The 19,415-nt window shown below is 41.1% G+C and overlaps 1 protein-coding gene across 4 annotated transcripts in view; it reads right to left on the bottom strand.

The window, feature by feature from the left end:
* The window catches only part of VIT (vitrin), a 54,374-nt gene that overhangs the window by 23,749 nt on the left and 11,210 nt on the right, over positions 1–19,415 (bottom strand). For 3 of the 4 annotated variants that reach the window (XM_002193765.7, XM_030268457.4, XM_030268455.4), the window contains exons 2-9: positions 16,013–16,082; positions 14,213–14,278; positions 13,138–13,294; positions 11,153–11,286; positions 5,928–6,005; positions 2,599–2,679; positions 668–868; positions 109–159 (exon numbers count right to left, since the gene is read on the bottom strand). In XM_002193765.7, coding sequence (XP_002193801.2) covers positions 109–159; positions 668–868; positions 2,599–2,679; positions 5,928–6,005; positions 11,153–11,286; positions 13,138–13,294; positions 14,213–14,278; positions 16,013–16,043 — 799 coding nt within the window. In that variant the 5' untranslated portion in view covers positions 16,044–16,082. The remainder of the gene's footprint in view (positions 1–108; positions 160–667; positions 869–2,598; positions 2,680–5,927; positions 6,006–11,152; positions 11,287–13,137; positions 13,295–14,212; positions 14,279–16,012; positions 16,083–19,415) is intronic. The other variant, XM_072927193.1, reaches the window with a different exon arrangement.

Raw genomic sequence — 19,415 nt, 5'->3', positions numbered from 1 at the left:
TGGATTCAGTCATTGAGTTTGCTGAGGCTTGAAAGTTTATTGAATCGCTGCTGCCCTAAAACACACTGTGCTGCATGCCTTGTGGCATACTTACTTCACCATACTTACTTGCTGCTGCAGCTACCACAGACGCATATGCTGGGTGGACACTGCTAGAACCTAAAAATAAGAGATTTTAATTTTCAGCAATTGAAGCAAATCCCCACAATGCTAATGAATAACAATAAATAAAGAACAAAAGATTAAGGAAAATCAGATGTTCAAAAACAGTATGAAAATTCCTTCACAGTGTTTTAATCTTAAAAATTCAAAAGCTGTTACAAAAAGTATACTACAACTTTAATCTATTGAAAGTTATCACAAAATTAATTCTAAAATGAGTCTTCACCTATTTGTTGATCTCTCAGTCTAGACGTGAGAATCAAAGAACTATTTATTGACTTCTATACCTGAAAATCATTACAGCATTTGGGGATGGAGAGCTTACTCTCATATTAATTACTCTACTGGACTTAACATATTTTTTTTCACTCCTAGTATTTCTACATTGAATTACTGAACTCATGATCCTCTAAATCATGGTATATCCAGCTGTATATCTTGTTCCTTAAATTTTAGGAGAGCTGTCACTCCAGAAGAAAGCAATGAAAACATCCATGCTACTGACCCATATCTCTGACCCTGTGCAGTCCAGGTCTAGCCTTGGCTGGAGCTGCTGTGGTTCTGGTTGCTGCAGCTGTTGTGGTTGGCTGTGGCACTGTGGTGGAAGGATCTGTGGTTGTGGTCGTCGGTGTGGGGGTTGTGGTGGCCATTTGTGTGGTGGGGGTCAGCACCGGAGTTGTCTGATACTCCTTGTGGACTGCATCCCCTGTAAGAATATTGACATGTCACTGTGGCTGGATGTGTGCCATACATGGAAGCATCAGCAGCAGCACTCAATGTTTAAGGCAACCCAGAAACTGGCATTCTCTTCAGAATGCCTACAAGCATCCTCATCTGTGGAGCCATTAGTGCCTTCGTTGTGGATGTGTCGTGCAGGTGCCTGTGTGGCACTCTGCTGTCACAGGGTGCTGACAACAGCCTGTTGCAGCATTAATGTTCCCCTTACACTTTTCTGCTTTGGCCAGGAACACTTGTCAAACTGATAGATGTCTCACATCTATGAAATGGTTCAACCAGCCAGTTGCAGATTCTGTTTTGGCATAGTCTTTTCTCAGTGTAATTAAGCATATAGAAAGTCCATATAAATGGAAATCAGCTGGCATCTGGTAGTAAAGATGGCCAATCTGAGTCATAGACCAGAAAAAAATTGCAGCACTGAAATGTTTTTGACAGAAAGACAATTTTCAGATAAAGATGATTTGGGGGAATGGGTCAGAGCCAGAGCAGGGAGCATCAGGGGTTTGGCTGAGGAGAGCAGAGGAGAGCACCACCTGGAAGGTGGCAATCTCATCTAAATTTGAGTCATCTCACAGTTGCTACTACTTTTAAAATGTATCATCTGTTGTGAGAGCAGTGACAATTCTAGTTGCAAAATATACATCCTAAATATCCTTATAAAAATAGTCAATATGCTTAGGTTCTTCCAAGTCATTTTCTCAGAAAAGGTTCTTCACTGTTATCTTTTCCATCTAGCTAGAAAAAAACTGTGCTAAAATATATTCCATGTTAACCTTGGTCTTGTTCCTTTCCTCCCTGCCGATAGCCCTGGGGATGGCCTGACACACTGTTTACATTGAACAGGAACGGAGCTCTCTCTATTCACTGCTGCACAACACAAGCTTGTGTTCTACTGCTATTTCTGGATGTTCTCCTTTTGGAAGGCATCGTTGTGAAACTGTCTGGTGGATTAATTATCACCTAATGCTAGGCAGTGAAAAACTCATGGAATAATGCTGAAAGAGGGCTCAGAAGAAAAACAAAACAACTCAGCTGAAGAAATCAGCATGAATGGCTCTTTTTGGGCTGAACAGTGCACTGCTCCATGAAACTGTGCTAAAAGAAAGAAAACAGAGGGCACAGTGAGTCTTCCCCTGTGATCCTGTACTGCTGGAGTAGAGCGCAGGCACACTGGCCAGCTTTATACCCCAGTCTGTGAGGAGCAAGGAAGCTGGAAGCTAACAGTATTAGCAGAAAACCTGAGGAAGTAGCATAGTAAGAGCAAAGAAAAGCTGTTGCCTTGGTGCATGTTGGCTGAGTTTCTCGTGGATCCTTTAACACAAGAGGAAGCTGTTCCCAATGCTTGTGCAGGCAGGGTACCCATCTCTTTCACAGTATCTTCAAAGGGTTTTCAGGGCACGTGCCCTGCATAGGAGATTGCCAAGAACCATAATGCAAGATTTTCAAGTTCACAAAACCTGAACTCATTCAAAGCACAAGCAGAAATTAATTCTGTGGGTGCCCTCTTCTCTGAATTAGCATAAGCCCTTCAAGCTCCGTTGCAGTTTGGTTTGATGGGAAAGGGGCTGTGGAGAGGAGGTTGGATGGGGGAGGTAAAGCTGTCTGTGTAACCAGCATCAAAATGCTTCCTTATAAGCACCTGCAGGCAGATTAGGGGGGTTGGATACTCTAAAGAGTACCAAGGTCCCCAACCCTTACCTTCATCTGATGCTTTTCCTGATGTGTTAGCAGTGTCTGCACTCTTCATATCTTTTGGGTCTTGCTCTGTTTTTTTAGGCTCTGAAGCAAAATTGAGCACATTAGAAAAGGCAGCTCTGTAAAGAAAATAATTTCAAGTCTCCCATTTAGAGATTATCAGTCCCCAAAGGAAGGCATCCTGTCACATGGCATTAGGTATGTTTGGCAGTCCAATCAGGGCTTTATCACCTACTGGGAAAAAGCGACTCCTAGGGAGGAGTCTCCCCTTATCTTTCATGCCCAACTTTGGCAGTTTTACAGCCCAAAAGTTCCTGCCAGTATCAATAGAATTTCTGAAGTAAGCAAGAAGTATGGGCATTTGCCACCAATAAGCCAATACTTGTAAGATTTAATGCATTATATGTTTTCCCTCTGAGTAGTCGCATGTTCTGAGAACCAGGATCATGATGTGTCTATGCTGTTTGGGACATACTTGCTAATGTACAATCTTTCAGTCACTAATTCATGTTCAGATGTATTTCTTTCTTGCCTGACATTTTGAGATCATTATGGGGCCAAATCCTGAATACCATGGACTGGCTTAGAAGGAAAAGGGAGATTTTTTTGTTCTTTTTTTATTTCTAAGATCCAGAGACACCAACATACTTGGAATACTTATTATAGTTTATTTACTGCTACCTCACAAAATAATCTGCTTCTGCTTTTTTACCTCACTGAGTACTGGAGTACTTATTATTCCCTTTTTTTTCCCCTTATTCTCTACCTCTTCTGGCAGCATCAAACTGTTTGAGAATTTACTGCAGTGTTAATGTTTTCCTAAAATTTTGTACTGTTTTTTCTAAACATCTTTTAATAGCTTTGAGCAGCTGTTAAGAGTTACAGTTTTGGGAAGGCTTTTCTTGCTGTGCCCAGCATTTGAGAAGCACTGTAACCACCAGGAGCATTTAAAGAAATGTCAGGCACTATGAATCTCTGGCATCTCTGGGATGAGGACTAAAATTGCATCTCTGACAGCTGATCAGGTATGAAGTAGGGGTTTTTTTGTTAATCTGACAGCAGTGAGTGTAATACTCAAAGGACTGCTTTTGCTTCCTGCAGATAATGGATTTAAGTATCAAAGTGAGCAGTGTGGTCTCTATAATTAAAATTAGAAGAAAAAGTAGCTCTTTTTAATATTAAAAAGTAAGTAGGAAATTCTCTTTCACCAAATGGCCCTGGCTGTGGATTACAGAGACAGGATTATTTTAAAGACAAGCTGTTTCTAACAGAGAACAGCTGAGATGGCTGAGTTGAGGGGGCAGATCTGAGGGGGGCTGATAGGGCAAAGTAGAGCTTGAGGAAGATAGATTGTGAACAATGGTTCTCTTTGCTACTTGTGGGACAAGGCTGGGCAAAATCACGTGGTGACATTAGTTGCTTGCTCCTCTGATAATCCTGGGTTTTCTCTAAATGAATGCACTGTCTTTGTTATTAGGCATTTTCATTCACTCTATTTGATTCAGGAGCAAAGATTTGTGTCTTTGGTTTGCTGCAGGAACAAGCTCTTGGTATTTTGTTTGTGTGGCAGAACCCTGACTGATGATGCTCCCCATTTCTATACTGATTCTTATGTTACATGGCTTTTGGCACTGGTGGAAGACACCATTGCTTACAGCCTGCTAAGCTCAGTCCTGGCTGTGATTGTCTCTGGTCTGCTTTGAAATGTTTGGGTTGATATTTCAAGTATGGCTACACTTGGGGATGATGAGCTGTGATTTAATGAACATTTCTCAGAAAAAGTCAAATCAAGATTCCTAAGGTGTTGCCCTCTAGCAGAGCGTGGTGTTTGGGTCAAATAATTTCTGCATGTGTGGTCAAGAAATATACAAATCTGTACCTATTTGATTGTAAATGCAAAGGTATTACAAATTAAAGGCATGGAATAGAGCTGCACATATTTGGTCTGAACAACTACAGCTTTTAGATTTAAAGTGGCTTCTGTTTAAGTGAAAATATAAATATGGGGGGCAACCAAGCTGGTGAAAGGGCTGGAGCATAAATCTTATGAGGAGCATCTGAGGGAACTCAGTTGTTCTAGCCTGGGAAAAAAACCTCAAGGCTCAGAGGGGACTTAATGGCTTTCTGCAAGTATCTGAAATGAGGCTGTAGTGAGGTGGGGATCAGTCAAGAGGAAATGGCCTCAGGTTGCTCCCAGGTAGGTTTAGACTGGATATTAGAAAGAATTTCTTCACAGAAGGTGTTGCCAACCTTTGCAGCAGGCTTTCCAGGGAAGTGATAAAGTGACCATCCCTGGACATATTTGCAAGACACGTAGATGTGTCACTTAAGGACGTGGTTATGATGGGCATGATGGCAGTGCTGAGTTGTGCTTGATGGTCTTCTTCTGACCATAATGATTCTAAAATTCTGTGAGAAAAGAGCTCTGTACTTTTCTTCCAAGGACCAAACACTAATGTACAGGAGAAGAGTAGGTCTCCAAGTAACCTCTCTGTGGTCTTGGATGAATGCACCCAATGCCAGGCATTTGAGTTCATGGAGAAGGTACAGCTCATTTCCTTTTACCACAGCGCACAGTGCATATGCCCAGGAAGGCTCAGGCTCAGCAATCAGCAAAAGGACAGTGTAAGGGAAGTGCACTGTAGTATGGGACATTAATTTTCTGTTTGCATCCCCAAGAGAGAGTCTGAACCTTACATAGCTGTAACAGGGAGCAAAACCAAGTGTCATTTCAGTGACAGAGGTAATCCATGTGCACTTGAATGTCAGCTACCCACCAGTGTGAAACTTGATCAAAGACCTCTTCAAGCAACTAAATAATTAAATAAATAATTTAAACTGAGTTGAGTCTTACAGAGTGGATGCTAAACTAAAATGATGATACAGAGTACTTCTTTATTGTAGCATTCTTAGTTAAGATGCTGCGGATTACCATGTCTTTCATTTGTATTATATTGCTATTTCATATTATACCCTCAGCACTGACCATCCCAAGAGATAACATGAGTAACATTAGGAGAAAACCAACATGTATCACCTCAAATGCTTGCATATAACCAGTACACCATCATATTCAGTAACAGATCTAAAACAAGGGGGAAATTATTTGGAAACAGAAGTCTGTAAAACATGGTATGACCAAAAAATAGAAATTGTCTGAGATTATTTCCATATGCTTAAGATAAAAAAAATACCATGAGTGATTTGGATGACATACTAATGGATGCATGAACTTCTGCCTCTGAATAGTTATGTCTTTGTATTATACAACTGAGAAGCTGTGACAGATAGCTGTGAATGGATGTAAGGGAAAGTCAGTCACAAATACTTGCCTGATTTAACAGCCGTGCTTTTTGAAGAAGAATATTCAAGAGTTGATGGATAAGTCACACCTTTTCTTGGTTTGCCCTCTATGAAAAATACATATTAGAATGCATCACAAAATATTCAAAGTTTCTGTGGTAAATTTCTCATCTAATGTAGGCATTCAGAATCAGATCCCTTTTCTTTACTTCCCAATTAATTTTCATGAAGATTTCTTTCATCTGATGGCAGAATCTCAAAACCATACCACTAAAAATATTGGTGCCTAAATCCAGAAGCATAAAAAAGGAGTTAGAAAGCACGAAAATCCTGGGGAGGATTTGCAGAGGCCAATTAGCTCAATCTTTCGTGCTCAAATGATATTAAGTACAAGGGGACCATTCCTGAAAAACATCTGTACAACTTTTAATTAAACCCACAGCTTCCCTAGGCAGCTTTCTCCAATGCCTGACTATGCAGTTAACTTGGAGAGCATGTTTGATATGGGATTCATTTCATCACGCACACAGCATTCTTCTCTGACCTCACTTCTGCAAGATGCCATTTCTGGCAACAGTCTTTTGCAGTAATAACAGTGAGAGAAGGCTGTGCTTGTGTGTGGGAACATATGGTACCTATATTTAGATCTAAAATGAGAGTCCTGTCTTGAAACAATGAGGTATGTTTCCCAGTTAAGCTTTAAACCACAAATCTTTTCAGTGCCAGAGCAGACGCCATCTCTGTTGGTACGTGTGGCCTACAATTCCATCTCTGGGGACAGTTTTTATAATCACATACATCACTGAATGAAAAGTGTTGCAGAAAAGCCCAGCAGGGAAGACTGCTTTGTCCTCTAGGAGGTGAGGGATGTAGGCCTTCCGGACCCTGCTGAGTGTCTCTGTGAGATGCTGTGCTGTGTCATGTATCCGGACCACCTCTGGTGAGACCTATCTCCACCTCCTGCAAAACCTGAGGCATGACGATCTCTCCTCTATACCCCTGGGGGATTCTTTAAGGAGGTACATATGGCACTGCATGCATATCAGTTGTCATCCTGGGTGATTAATACAGAGACCAACAGTACGGAACAGAATTAATTCCTACAGACTGAGCCACTCCTGGGAACTGGGGACTGTTTCTCCCATGATGGTGATGCCTAAAGTTTTTAGCTTTATTATAGTTTTCAGATCCTGTATTGAATTTGTGTATAACTCTGAACTCCATATAGATTACTGATAAGCTCCCTTCACATTTTTGTCAGGTAAAACAATCCTTCCAGGCCTGAGAACCAAGGACACCTTCTGCCTCAGGCCCTGAAAAGTATGAACCAGAAGTGAATCGGGATGGAAGCAAACCCAGGGAATATGACTTCATTACCTGAAGCTATAATTGGACAATTAGTCTCTGATGTGCAAATAGACCAAACATATATGTGTCTTAGAAACTGGGTACTGCTGTCCATATGCGAGGCGTTTGCACTGCCCAAGGTGTATCTTTGAAGGCCTTTAATAAATACCTACTTTATTCTCTTAACTCTGTTTAGCCTCTAGGTGGCCACTCCAAGGTACCAACGGCACACAAAGAAAGGTGCATGTCAGAGGAACTCTAATGAGGAGAAATGTCCATGGAGATGGAGAGTCCCTGTCTTTTGTCCCTTTTCATGTCTCTATCTCCTTTGTTTTGCTCTTCTCAGAAATTTCAGATATAATTGCAAAACTATAGATAAAGAAGAGGTACTAATGAGGTAATGATGTAAAAAGCTATTCCATTTCTCATTTAGTGATAAAAGCTGAGAGCAGCTCCACTAAAGTCAACACTGATCCACCAAAGACCAGAGCTGGTAAGTTATCATGCGTGGACAAAGTGGAAAGAGCTTCCTTCTCGCCTTTTGGGCTTTTCTCACTGAAGCTGGTTTACGTAAAGGGCAGCAGGTTTTCACATCCACTTCCCTCTGAGCTAAAAATGGGATCAGGAGCCAAGAAAGGCTAGGGAGATCTGCTAATTTGGTAGAAAGACAGAAAAGTTACAAGATCACAGATGATTTCTAAATGCTTTCCTGTATCCCAAACAGAGAATGAGTTGTCAGTATGAGCAGTTGACACATGGATGCAGCAATAGTATGATAATCTGATCTTAATTTGTTATATTTCTGTGCTAAACTGATTTCTGATGCAAACCTGAAACCTGCTGCTGTGAAAATACACCAGCTGGGGGGGGAGGATTCTGGGATTTTTGGTCATCAGCAATTTGCATCCTATATGTGACCAAGAGGTAGGCCTAAGGCCTGACCTGAATGTGGCCCTGCTCTCTAGGGCAATTGTAATATCTCTTTTTCACTATTGAGAAAAAGTTACATCTAGGTTGGAGTTTGCTTAACATACTTAAAAATGTGTTTTCATGTGGGCTGAAAACATCAGCTTTGGCCATTGAAATACAAGCTATGGTATGGTGGCTGCTATAGTGCAGTGGCTGTTCACCCTCTCACACTTATTTGTGACTAGCAAACCCAGAAGTTCAGGACTATTTTCTTAACCCACTAGCTGCAAAACTGCCACTAAACTGAATGGAGTCATTCAGCTGAGTGCCAAGGCATTTCAGTGCTTGAAAGTGAATACCAAAGCGTTTGCATACCTCCTGGTGTGCTAGCTGCTTTAATCAAAGAGGACAGACCTCTTTCTCCACTGCCCCTAAATCATGCCACTTTATACCCTGGGTCCCCCAAGGATTCCTCATCTGTGCTCTTTTGTGTGGATGCTCATTCACAATTTAAACATCACAAACTCGGTGACAATATCCTAACTAGGATTAAGCTGTTGGCACCTTTCCAGGGTACAGTATTGCACATAGGTCTGGTCTGATGAAAGAGAATTCAGCTGGAGAATAGGGGACTCAGTTCTAAAGCTCTAAAGCCATCCTGAAATTAATGCTTTAGGTGACTTTATATTTTTATTGGGCAATGCTTTATGCAGTTCTGGCTTTTTATGACTCATGATCATAAAAAATCCATCCTCAGCTGCTCTGTTTCTGAGAAGGAGATCTGTATGCATTCAGCCTCAGGCTGCTGAGATGAGTAGCACAGCCTTCCTCATTTTACTATTCTAAATTTCTCTAAAATTCTAAATTTCTCACATTTTCAGTAGGTATAGTGAAAGTTTTCTTCCTGTTCATATATAAAATACAGTATGTATGTTATATGATATGTCAGATTTACATTTAAGGTAGTTTATAAATTAAGAGTTCTACTGTCATGAGTGAGAGCACTCAGTGTGCACAAGGGACAAATCTCATCATGCCTACACATACACAGGTTTCTCATAATCTTTGATATGCTCTTGTAACTTTCTCTTGTATCTTCTTTTATAGTGTCTCATTAATTAAGAATAAAGACTTATTATCATAAATAAAAAATTCCTACAGTTTCATGGAAGAATTTCTACAGTTTTACAGGATGACAACTGAGCAGCTGCTGAGGTAAAAAAAAAAAAATCCTATTTCCCACTTATGCACCAGAATTACAATGTGCTGTCTGCTGGAGAAAAAAAACTGCAACAAGTACAAGTAGCCATTCAGCTATTCCAGGAAATTCCTATTCATCCAAAAGAAATCCTTCTCATAATATGGTATACCCATGGCAGACTACTGTGAAAAAGTGCATCCAAATACATGAATGCAAAATTAAGATGACAGTTTGTTTTGGTCAGTTTCTGAGACCTCTTTTGCTGTCCACAGATTTTCACACAAACAGAACATTCTTTTTAGTAGCTCTTCAGTTGTTTGAGCTGTTGATTTTTCTAGGAATGATGCAGTTAATTAACATCAGTTGGTTGTACCTATCTTAAACCTCCAACAGTGCAGACTGGCAAGAACTGTATCAAGAAGTTAGATTTAGAATTTTTATGTAAAGCAAAGTCAAGTAAAACCTCTTTCACAAAGGTAGAGTGAGTGCAAGTAGGTTTTTTAAGATAATCTGAATCTGGTGTAAAGAGGGTCTAATTGGAAAAAATAAAAAAAAAATTGTGAATTTAGTTGGTAAATGCAAGTGAGTTCCTATCTATACTATGGGGAGGAAAAATGAATGAGCATTAAATTAAGATGGCTTTACCTGCAGTGATTAGATATCAAAACTATTTGGCTAACAGAGGTGGAGAGAGTTCCTGACATACTTGGGATGCACCAGTCAAATGGCTTAATATAGTGTTTGTATGCATACAGTAGGGCTATATGGGGTTTGACATAAGTCTGAAGTCATTTCAGGAGATAAAAATTCAGGTGCAGGGTGAGGATGTTTCAAATGGCCAAGAGGCCTTTCAGTTTCCTCAACAGCACTGCTTTCCAGGGTGAAGAGCAGTAGATTTTATGCATCAATAGTTGGAGTTAGGTGCCTTGCAAGGCTCAGTCTAGGGCAGCCATCACCCCCTGCACTGGGCACATCCCTAGCAGGGTGCAGGTCTCTTTGCAGGCTGCAGGGGAAGCCCAGAACAAGAAGTGTCCCAAATGCACTGTTCCTACCAAAGCTAGGTGGGGTGGGCCTGTGGTGATAACCAGGTGTGTGACATGAGAGGCTGCTTCCCCCTCTGCCCACTGCTGCTCAGCTGTCAGAATCTGAGGTATTGATGATTCCGAGATTGTGGAAAGTCTCTGTCTTTCTGCCCTGTTGCCAAAGAAGAAGTCGTAATTCGTCTGTGCTGGTTTTCAAGGTTGTTTATTCTTGCTTATCTCTAACATGTTCTGCTGCCCTGCCGCAGGTCTGTCCTGCAGGGCAGCGTGTGGGGCTCTGCCCCTCAGTGGGATGTTACAAACATTATATACCAGAAACTACCTGTGCTATATTTACAATAATGTGCCAATATCTATCATCTACATTGAACAGTGTGTCCCCAGCCTAAACCAATAGAAAAATGCCAACACTACAGTGAAACATGGAGGGCATGAAGAAGGATAAAAAGGACAAGACACATCCAGTTTCCTCCATCTTGTCCCCTTTGGACCCCTAATCTAGAATCCTAAAATTTTACTGTTGCACCCATGGCACACTTAATTATTACTTATATCAAACACTCAGAGCTTGTAAGATTGAAAACTCTTTTCCATGGACAGAGATCAGAGACAGTGTCTCTGGGGGCTCTGTACAGGGGGGTTCCTGACCCCCTGCCAGGGTTCCAGACCTTCCAGGGCAGCCAGAGGGAAGCCCTGGATTCCCACAAGCAATCAGTGGTGGGGAGCAGGGGGGGAGTGCCCCACCCCAGGATGGTACCTGACACGAGGAAGGACTCCCGCCAGCGTGGCAGTGACAGGGACCGGACACCATTGGAGAAGCTCCCGCGGTAACCGGAATGCCCGGCGACCTTCTGGACGAGAACCTTCCCACCTGTGTTGTCAATTATACCGCTGCAAGGAGGAAACATAGGTCTGAGGGCAGAAATTCCACAAAGACCTTCAAAACCCTTCTACGATTCAAGAGGTATGAAGTGCTTCCTTTTACCTTTACACCAGGGGTGGTGGTGGGGCTGTGATGTTACTACTAAGCCTGCTGCTAAGAAATATTTGTGCTCCTTCCACATAAAGAAAAGCAGTTTGTTGCAAAGTGCTGTCAGGATCTGTTTGCTCTTCCCACTGATTCGCTGGTCCTCTGTTTAAGCTTGACCTAGTTGCACACAGGAAAAAGCTACTGCCTTTCTTACAATTCCTGCAAGCTTGATTGAATGACTGAAGATACAGGAAGAGGTTCTCAAGGGAGTTTTCAGGCCAAGCACGTGACAGAATGTGTTTTCTTTGAGTCTCGGTATGTGTTTTCTGCAAAAATCCAAGCACATTTCTGACCTCAGCCTGGAGTAAACTGGACACAATATTGCTGGAAAATGCAGAAAATCTGGCAGAGTGCAGGTGTGGTGCACATCAAACGGTGTTTAACACACACTGTAACATGTGTGTTAAACAGATAAAACAGACAAACAGAAAACCTTCAGTGTGTGCAGTCTGCTCTGGCATCACTAGGACAGCAAGTCAACCAGGAAGCAACTGCAGCTGTAGGGGAGTTGTAGGACTGGCAGTAATGACCAGGTGGGAAAATAAGTACGGGGCAGCAAACAGGATCGAAGAGTATGTCAGAGGTGTATTTTGCTCTGGTAATTGTGACAAGCTGCTGTTAAAATAAATCTATGGAGAAGAAATTCACCGTTGATGGAATTGCAACACTAAGCTAACAAAGCCAAAACCAGCTGGCAGATGAGAAAAACTGAAACCCTCACTGTAATAATACAGCCGACCAGGCTGCAGGGAGATTGCAGCATTGCTGCCGGTGTTTTAAAGCTTCCCTTTGGGACTAATTCTGGGTGCCGAGGCAGTTTCCATTGTGCACTGGGATGGGAGGGAGCAATTGGCGGCTGGAGGCATCTCCCCAGCGCCAGGAGGCGGCAGCCCTGCGCGCACACAGGCGCCTCACTGAGCCTGAGCAGCGCATAGGCAAGGGGGGGGAGTCCCAAAGCCTTCACTGTACCCGAGATCCCAGGTATTTCACAGCCCGAAAGCACAGCAATAGCTCAAATATCTCCAAACTAAGTCAAGCTGTCAATCAGGCTTTAGAACTTGCTGCGTATTTTGATATATCCTGCCTGTGCATCCCATCTCCAGCTGCAGTGTGTTTTGGTAGTGCAGTTATTCTCTGTTAGAATGTTATGCACATTTTTTACTTGGCTAATAAAATTCTGAAAAACTTTTGCTACAAAATTTATGTTACTCATTTCCTTGTGCAGTGTCCTTTTATGTAGCAGGAAAGTATATTACTCAGTCTTTGATGTCAAAGACAATTAAATTCAAACCCAGAGAACCAAACCAATCCCAGAAGTATGAGAGTCATATGTATTCATCACTAGTGATATGCCTATTTTTTTCTGAAGATTTATTAATAGTAGCAGCTCCATCTCTATCTTCCACTTGAATAATAATAGTACAATAGTAATTTGTTATGCGTGAATGAGAGATCTGGAAACCTCAAGACACTTCTCCAAAGGCTGAGAAACTTCTTCAAACACAACTAATTTCTATAGGAATACAGGATTGACAGCACTTTATGAGGATGGATCCATTCCATCACACAAGGACTTTCTCTCAGGTTTTCTACAGCAGCCTGCAATCAACCCTACAAGGAAGTGGGAGCCCTAAAGAATTTGAAAAGTCAGAAGCTCCCTGCACTGAAATGACAGTTTTGTCTGAGTGCCTCACTCATTTCAATTTACTCACCTGTGAATTGCAGCATTGCAGACGCTGGAGAAAGAAGCATAAATGTCTGTGCCATAAACACGGTATTTTACATCTTGACATCCAGGAGGGCATTTTGCAATGAATTCTGGATTGATTATCTTCCCCGCCTTGACATCACAATCAATCTGGGGTACATCTGTGAGTGCAAAATCTTGGTGTTAGATTCAATTCTTTCATGGCTGAGTCTCAATGGCTTTGAGATGCAAGACATCTGTGTCTTCTCCATCTACAACATAACACATAATAACCCCTATACCAAGGGATGTGGCAGTAACTAAGGATGGAATAAAGAAGCCTGTGGGGTTTTCTGACCTTCAGTGTTTGCTTCTCTGAGGGAAATACCTGTTATGACACTTCGCTGGAGAGAGAAGGAAGTGTAGTCACCCAGACGGTGGTTAACATGTGGGAAGGAGGGGGTGGGGATGCTTCCCAAGCCTCCCACTGTGCTTATGTAGCTCTGTTTTCTCTTTATGTCAGGCTGAACTCACAGCCCATTATCTTGCCCTTAATTTTTAAAACTTTGTGTTTTAATTTAATTTTTAAAACTTTTACTTTGAACAAGGGATTTAAATGTGCTTTTACAACCTTGCAGCAGGCTTGTTTGGCAGCTACACGAGCAAAATAATCTGTGGACAGAAATGCTCCTGCAGCAGAATAGCTGAAAGTTACACATCCTAGTACACAAAATGCATCACTTGTCTTACACTAATCAGCTACATGTGCCCTGTGTTACAGCTGGTCCATTTCACATATTTATGTCTCTCTCTCTCTCTCTGAAAACCTTAGTGCTTGCTTTGGTCCTTGTGTGGTACCTAATGACTTATGAAGACACATTTTAGTAGTGAATTACAAAATTTTCCCTTTACAAATGTTAAGTAGCACACATTTTACTCAGTGATTTGTTTACAATAAAAGAATCTTTTAGCTAATATAGAATGCCATTGACTCTAGACAATTGAGAAGAGTTACCAGAATATAATCTTACTTTGCACCTTTCTTATGCACTGGACATGTCTGCTGTAAAACAGCCAAAAATTCCACTGAGACCACTTACATAGCTTAGCCTTTTTTGCCTTCTTTGTGGCTTCCTTGGCTGTGTATGTACATGTGAGAAACACACCTAGAACAAATAAACATAGTATCAGGAAAAAGGTGGGTTATCAACATCAGCTTGTGAGTTATCAACCACAAGCTTCTCTGCATGAGATTTCTTAAATTTTAATCAACAGGTTGGAAACCTGAAATAGGAATATTCTCAGTCTCATCTAGGTTTCTACTTGATGGTTAACTTTGCAGTCAAGATGACATCTGCAGTGGGGAAGTTCTCTGAAGGGGATTAAAGATCAGTTCAGTTCACACATTCATCTATGGAACTCACTATCTAAAGATGCCATGGAGTCCATGTGGTCCAGAAAACCACAAAAATATTTCCACAAGCAGTGGGAACTCTTTGTAATTAGTGTGATAGGGATGCTAATGAAACAATATGCTCTGTGCATAAAGCAACTAGGAATTTCAGGAGTCAAAGATTCTTCTTAATAACCATTTGGGAAGGTTATTCTGTAATTTTGTGTTGTGACATTTCACTCACTGGTGGCAGCAGGTGTGGGATACTGGGCAGCATTACAGACTGTGTGAGGTTCTAGGGTGGCATGTCCCAGCAAGGGCACTCATTTTCTTCAGTAAGCAGGATTATGATTTGAAAAGTGTAAGAGACATATTTACACGTTACATTAAAAGTTATATCCCAATATATGCATGTAGGTTACCATGTTATGTTTACTTGCTAAGTGATGACATACAAAATCTCTATTTTCTCTGCTTATTTTATAAGCACTGTATCATGGGTAATTGCTAACTTCATTACAAATATCTTGACTTTCCTATCCACCTTTCCCTTCTCTGAGTTTTCAAAGGGAATTCAAACTCTCTATGATGTGTCAGCTGATCCTTTTATCCATCCTTAAACTAATCTTACTGGAATATGCAACAGAAGTAATTTCCTTCTTTTATGCTTTTCTCCCCCTAGACCGATTGCAGAGAGTTTGTAGACTTAACTACCTAGAACTTGCTCAAAAGTTAAAGCAGTCTCACACTGTCTGAAGTGACAGTGCATAGGTGCAGTATTTGGGCCTTTTGTCACCAGTACAGTTGTGTAACCATGGCAAAATTGTAGTTAATTAAAAAAAAAAAATGAATGCATGAGTAGAAAACAAAGTGCAATATCTCAACTACTTGGAATGTTGCAGTGTAATCTAATATGGGGAAAGTAATCTGGTAATTTCTGTAGAAGAACTACATAGACTGCTGTAATTTGAACTAAGAACAACTGCCCTGACAGACTTGAAGATAACAGCTAGAGGGAATATTGCCTGGGAATATCACAACCAGAGTGTTCATGTAAGATGAATTGCAAGTTCTGGAGTTTCTACATGTTCCCAAAAAGTGAGATCCTGTCTGACCGCCAAGGAGAAGAAAATAAGACATATTTATAACCTTTTGTTACCATCTTGTTCATGGAAAGAACAGGAACAGGGAAAATTGAAATAGCTGATTTTTCTTTAGAAAGAATCCTTACATTACAGACATTTTTCAGGCCCACCTGATATGGATTGCATGTAACTGGTCATATACTTGGAGATCTCTGCAAGTAATTAATATTTTTTCTATGCCAAAATCAAGAAGTTTGTGTATTGTGTTTCTGAAAAGCTGTGCCAAGGCTTACACCTGCCACTGAGAGCTTCATCAGCCATGGAGTCCAAAGGGAAGAGAATTAGTCAGTAACCACTGGGCATCCAGGATGGGAGAGTACAAACCCATAAACTACTAATTGCAGCACATCAACTGTACTTACCAAAGAAGGTTGCAACAACTGTGGCCTTCATGGTGAGTAAAGCAAAATCTGGATGTGTTGCTAAGGAGCACTGAAAAAGAAAAGAAGAGTACATCAGGCTGCATTTGGAGGTATTGCAGATGACACTGGAATGACAGTGGAATGGTGGGGGCAGAGGGACAGTGTGCTCTTCTTCACCTTTTCACAGTCCTCACATACTGCATCCTCTTATCATACTTTTTAGAACAACTGATATCCCCAGAGGAGGTGGTATTTGGGCTATCACACTCCCATGGACTAATTTTTATTTCTCTCCAAAATTTGTCTTTTGCTCCAGAAACCAAAATTTCACATACTTATTTCAGAAGCCAGTGTCAGGAGAGCCCATGATGGACATGGACATGTTCTGACATCTATTCAAATCTGTTCACTGCTCTTCTGAGAAATAATCAAAGAATCATGTTTTCTGCACATCAAAGCACATCAGGTAATTTCACATAGATATGGGGAACACAAACAAATCCATTTACTCCTGAAAGATGTGTGAAGTATTTTGCAATTGTTCCATCAATTGTGAGCCAAATTACTGGTTTCTTTCCATTTCTGAGGATGTGTGAGGATTCTGAGGATGTGAGCACCTGAGATTAAGAAGATTCTGTAAGAACATCTGGAAAACATTTTTTTCTGGGTCTGCATACATGGTTAATGACCTCTGCCATCCCTGAAGCTCTTGGCCAGGCTACAAGAATTCAAACTTATCAGTGATAACCCCTCTCAGCCCCTCCTGAGCATCACCTGCTGCTTTTGCTAGTAACTCATGATTATTGAGGGAATCCTGTGTTGGGCACTCATAGTTAATCATAGTCATTAAAGTACTACATAATGTTTGACAAATAGAGCAAAAAGTCTGAAAAGGAGAATATATTTGTCTGTTGAACAGAGAGAGTCTCAAGGATCAAAATGAACTTGATCTTCAGAGAAATTTATTACATGCTTACAAGTGGAAAGACTTGTTAAAAAAAAAAAAAAAGAACTAGCTATTCAGAAAGAAAATATGAATGTTAAATAAGAATGTTAAAGCTGTGTATGACCAGGGAAAGCAAGATATCTGCCTCCTGGAAAAATGGCAGATTTCATCTGATTTCACATGGCAATTCATATACTCAAAAGCAGGGCTTTAGTAACCTCAGAAAGAAGTTTAAAGAACAAGACAGATAAGGAGAGTAAGAGAAAAAAAAATCTGCATTCTGCCTTCATATAAAATATTCCCATATTTTTAGTTTAATTGCTTTTCTTTTTCAAGCAAGCCACATGTTATGAGTGAGGATGACTAAAATAGCATGCTAATCTAAACTGAGTTCAGTCAGTTCTGGGTCTACATAATTTATATCTCTTTTTACATAGAGCAGATCCACCTCTGATTTTTACTTCTGTGCTACAGTTGGAGAACTTCAAGTGCCAGGACACACCGAGTCCTCATTAGGAAGTGTCACTTCCTAATAGCACAATGTCTTTTCTTGGTGATCTCCCTGAAGAAGTTTCCTGCTAGGCTGCTAAAGCTGAAAGTGGCAGAGATTTCTCAGAAGTCACTGAATTGAATCTGGGGGATATGGAAAGTGGCTCAACACAGTCACTGTGTCTTTCTGAAAAATGAGAGGCAGTGTAGTGGGGATGACCCCAGGCTGTACAAGTCATATCAGCAAGAGCAGTTAAGTGGTGATATTCTGCTCTCATGGTTAGTTTCTATTAAAAAGAGTTGCTCATCTTCTGTAGAAAAAGCCATTTTAAGCATTTAGTGAAGTATATTTCCACTGTGAAGCTGTTAGAAGAAATAGCACCAAGATGTAGAAGAGTGCTCAGAGAAACTGAGCTCAGATGCTTTTCTCCTCCCTTTTATGTTTCAACACACTAACACATCAGAGGTATAAAACAATTTCTCCCCTTCAATTAATTTTCACTTTAGGTCAATCACAGAAAAAGAAGAGGCAGAATAAGAGCTGCAATTCATTTGCAGAGCTACCATGCACCATTAAAGATTGTACTGACACTGGCTTAGACTTTGCAAAAGACATCTTAATATGAGCCTTCCCAACATTTGGGAATATTGGGAATGCCAATGCTGAATAAATTCAGCATTGGCATTTTTATTTAAAGTCGAAGAGATCTGTGTGAATTTTTCCTGACAGTATTTGTATTGGTGCTGAGATGCTTTTCATCACCAGTTTAATTAGAGTGGAAGAGGTCTGAGATGGTAAAGCACCCATGTAAAATCTGGCTTCATGGTGGGCTGCTGTGTGTTGTGTGGGGAGAGTCCAACACTGCCTCACTTTTCCTGTCTTACGAAATGTGCAGCCACCTATATCACTAGGGCTGCACAGGACTTCCCACTCCTTCCTGAAGGCCCTGCTGTCCCCCAGCCCTACTTTCCCTGGGGCATGGCCAGCCACTCCAGGAGCCACCCCAGTCCTCTTGGGTAGCAGGACCCTAGGCTTGACTGCAGTTGTATTCTTTGCCTGTTTGGCTGGTGGGCATTTCTCTTCAAGGCAGCAGAAAGTAGGCTTTTGTTCCTAAATGATTATGAATTCACAGTGGAAAGAAGCCAATAAATCAAAAAGGATTTAAGACTTAAAGCCTGTCAGGGGTTCAGCAGGGTTCAGCATATGCTTTAACCTACAGTAACAGATGTTTATCAGTAAGAAAGGTACTAGAAGCACTTAGACAAGGTTGTTAGATTTACTTAACAGTTTTGTTGTCACAGCTAGACAGAAAAACATCTTACTGTGGACTCTGTATCTTTGGTGCCAGTATTCTCATGGAAATAAAGTATAATAGTAAAGAAACTTGTTTTTGCCACTATATTAATCTCCACTTTAGGCACTGGCATATCAGGAGAAATGCACAGAATATCCTGTGACACAGCCCTGGTGACAATACTCCAAGGGGTGGTCCTGGCCTTCAGACCTTGAGCTGTCACATGGGGAAATGTACAGGAGGATTTACATTGCTGACTATTAAGTATCAGGCATAGAAGCTCCAGGCTTTCTGCAGTGGGAAGTCTGTGTGCATTCATTGTATTTGGGGCCTAGGGTGTCACCTGATTTAAGCTGTGTGAGATCTCCTGTACTGTGCACTAGCATGGCATCTGCTCCTTCAGGCTGGTAAAGGGAGCAACAGCTTGGAAAAAAGCAGTGGGTGTTTTTGTTTCTCTGGGAAGGGAAGGGAAGGGAAAGCAGGGCTCCAATCCATGCTTACAAGAAACTGTAGTCTGTGTAGATCCTCTGAGAAGTTTGGGGATGTTTTATCTGTAGATCAAGAATGATACTTTGCTATTAAATGCAAAGCTGTACTTTCTTTGTTCCTTTACAAAGTGAATAGATGCCAATCAAACAAAATGAAAAGTTTATACTTTGTATTAGTCTGGAGC

This window comes from Taeniopygia guttata, chromosome 3 (genome assembly GCF_048771995.1).
Source record: "Taeniopygia guttata chromosome 3, bTaeGut7.mat, whole genome shotgun sequence".
In the NCBI taxonomy this organism is placed as follows: Eukaryota; Metazoa; Chordata; class Aves; order Passeriformes; family Estrildidae; genus Taeniopygia; species Taeniopygia guttata.
Note: the sequence above shows the minus strand (reverse complement) of the source record. Positions and strands in the feature narration are given on the sequence as shown.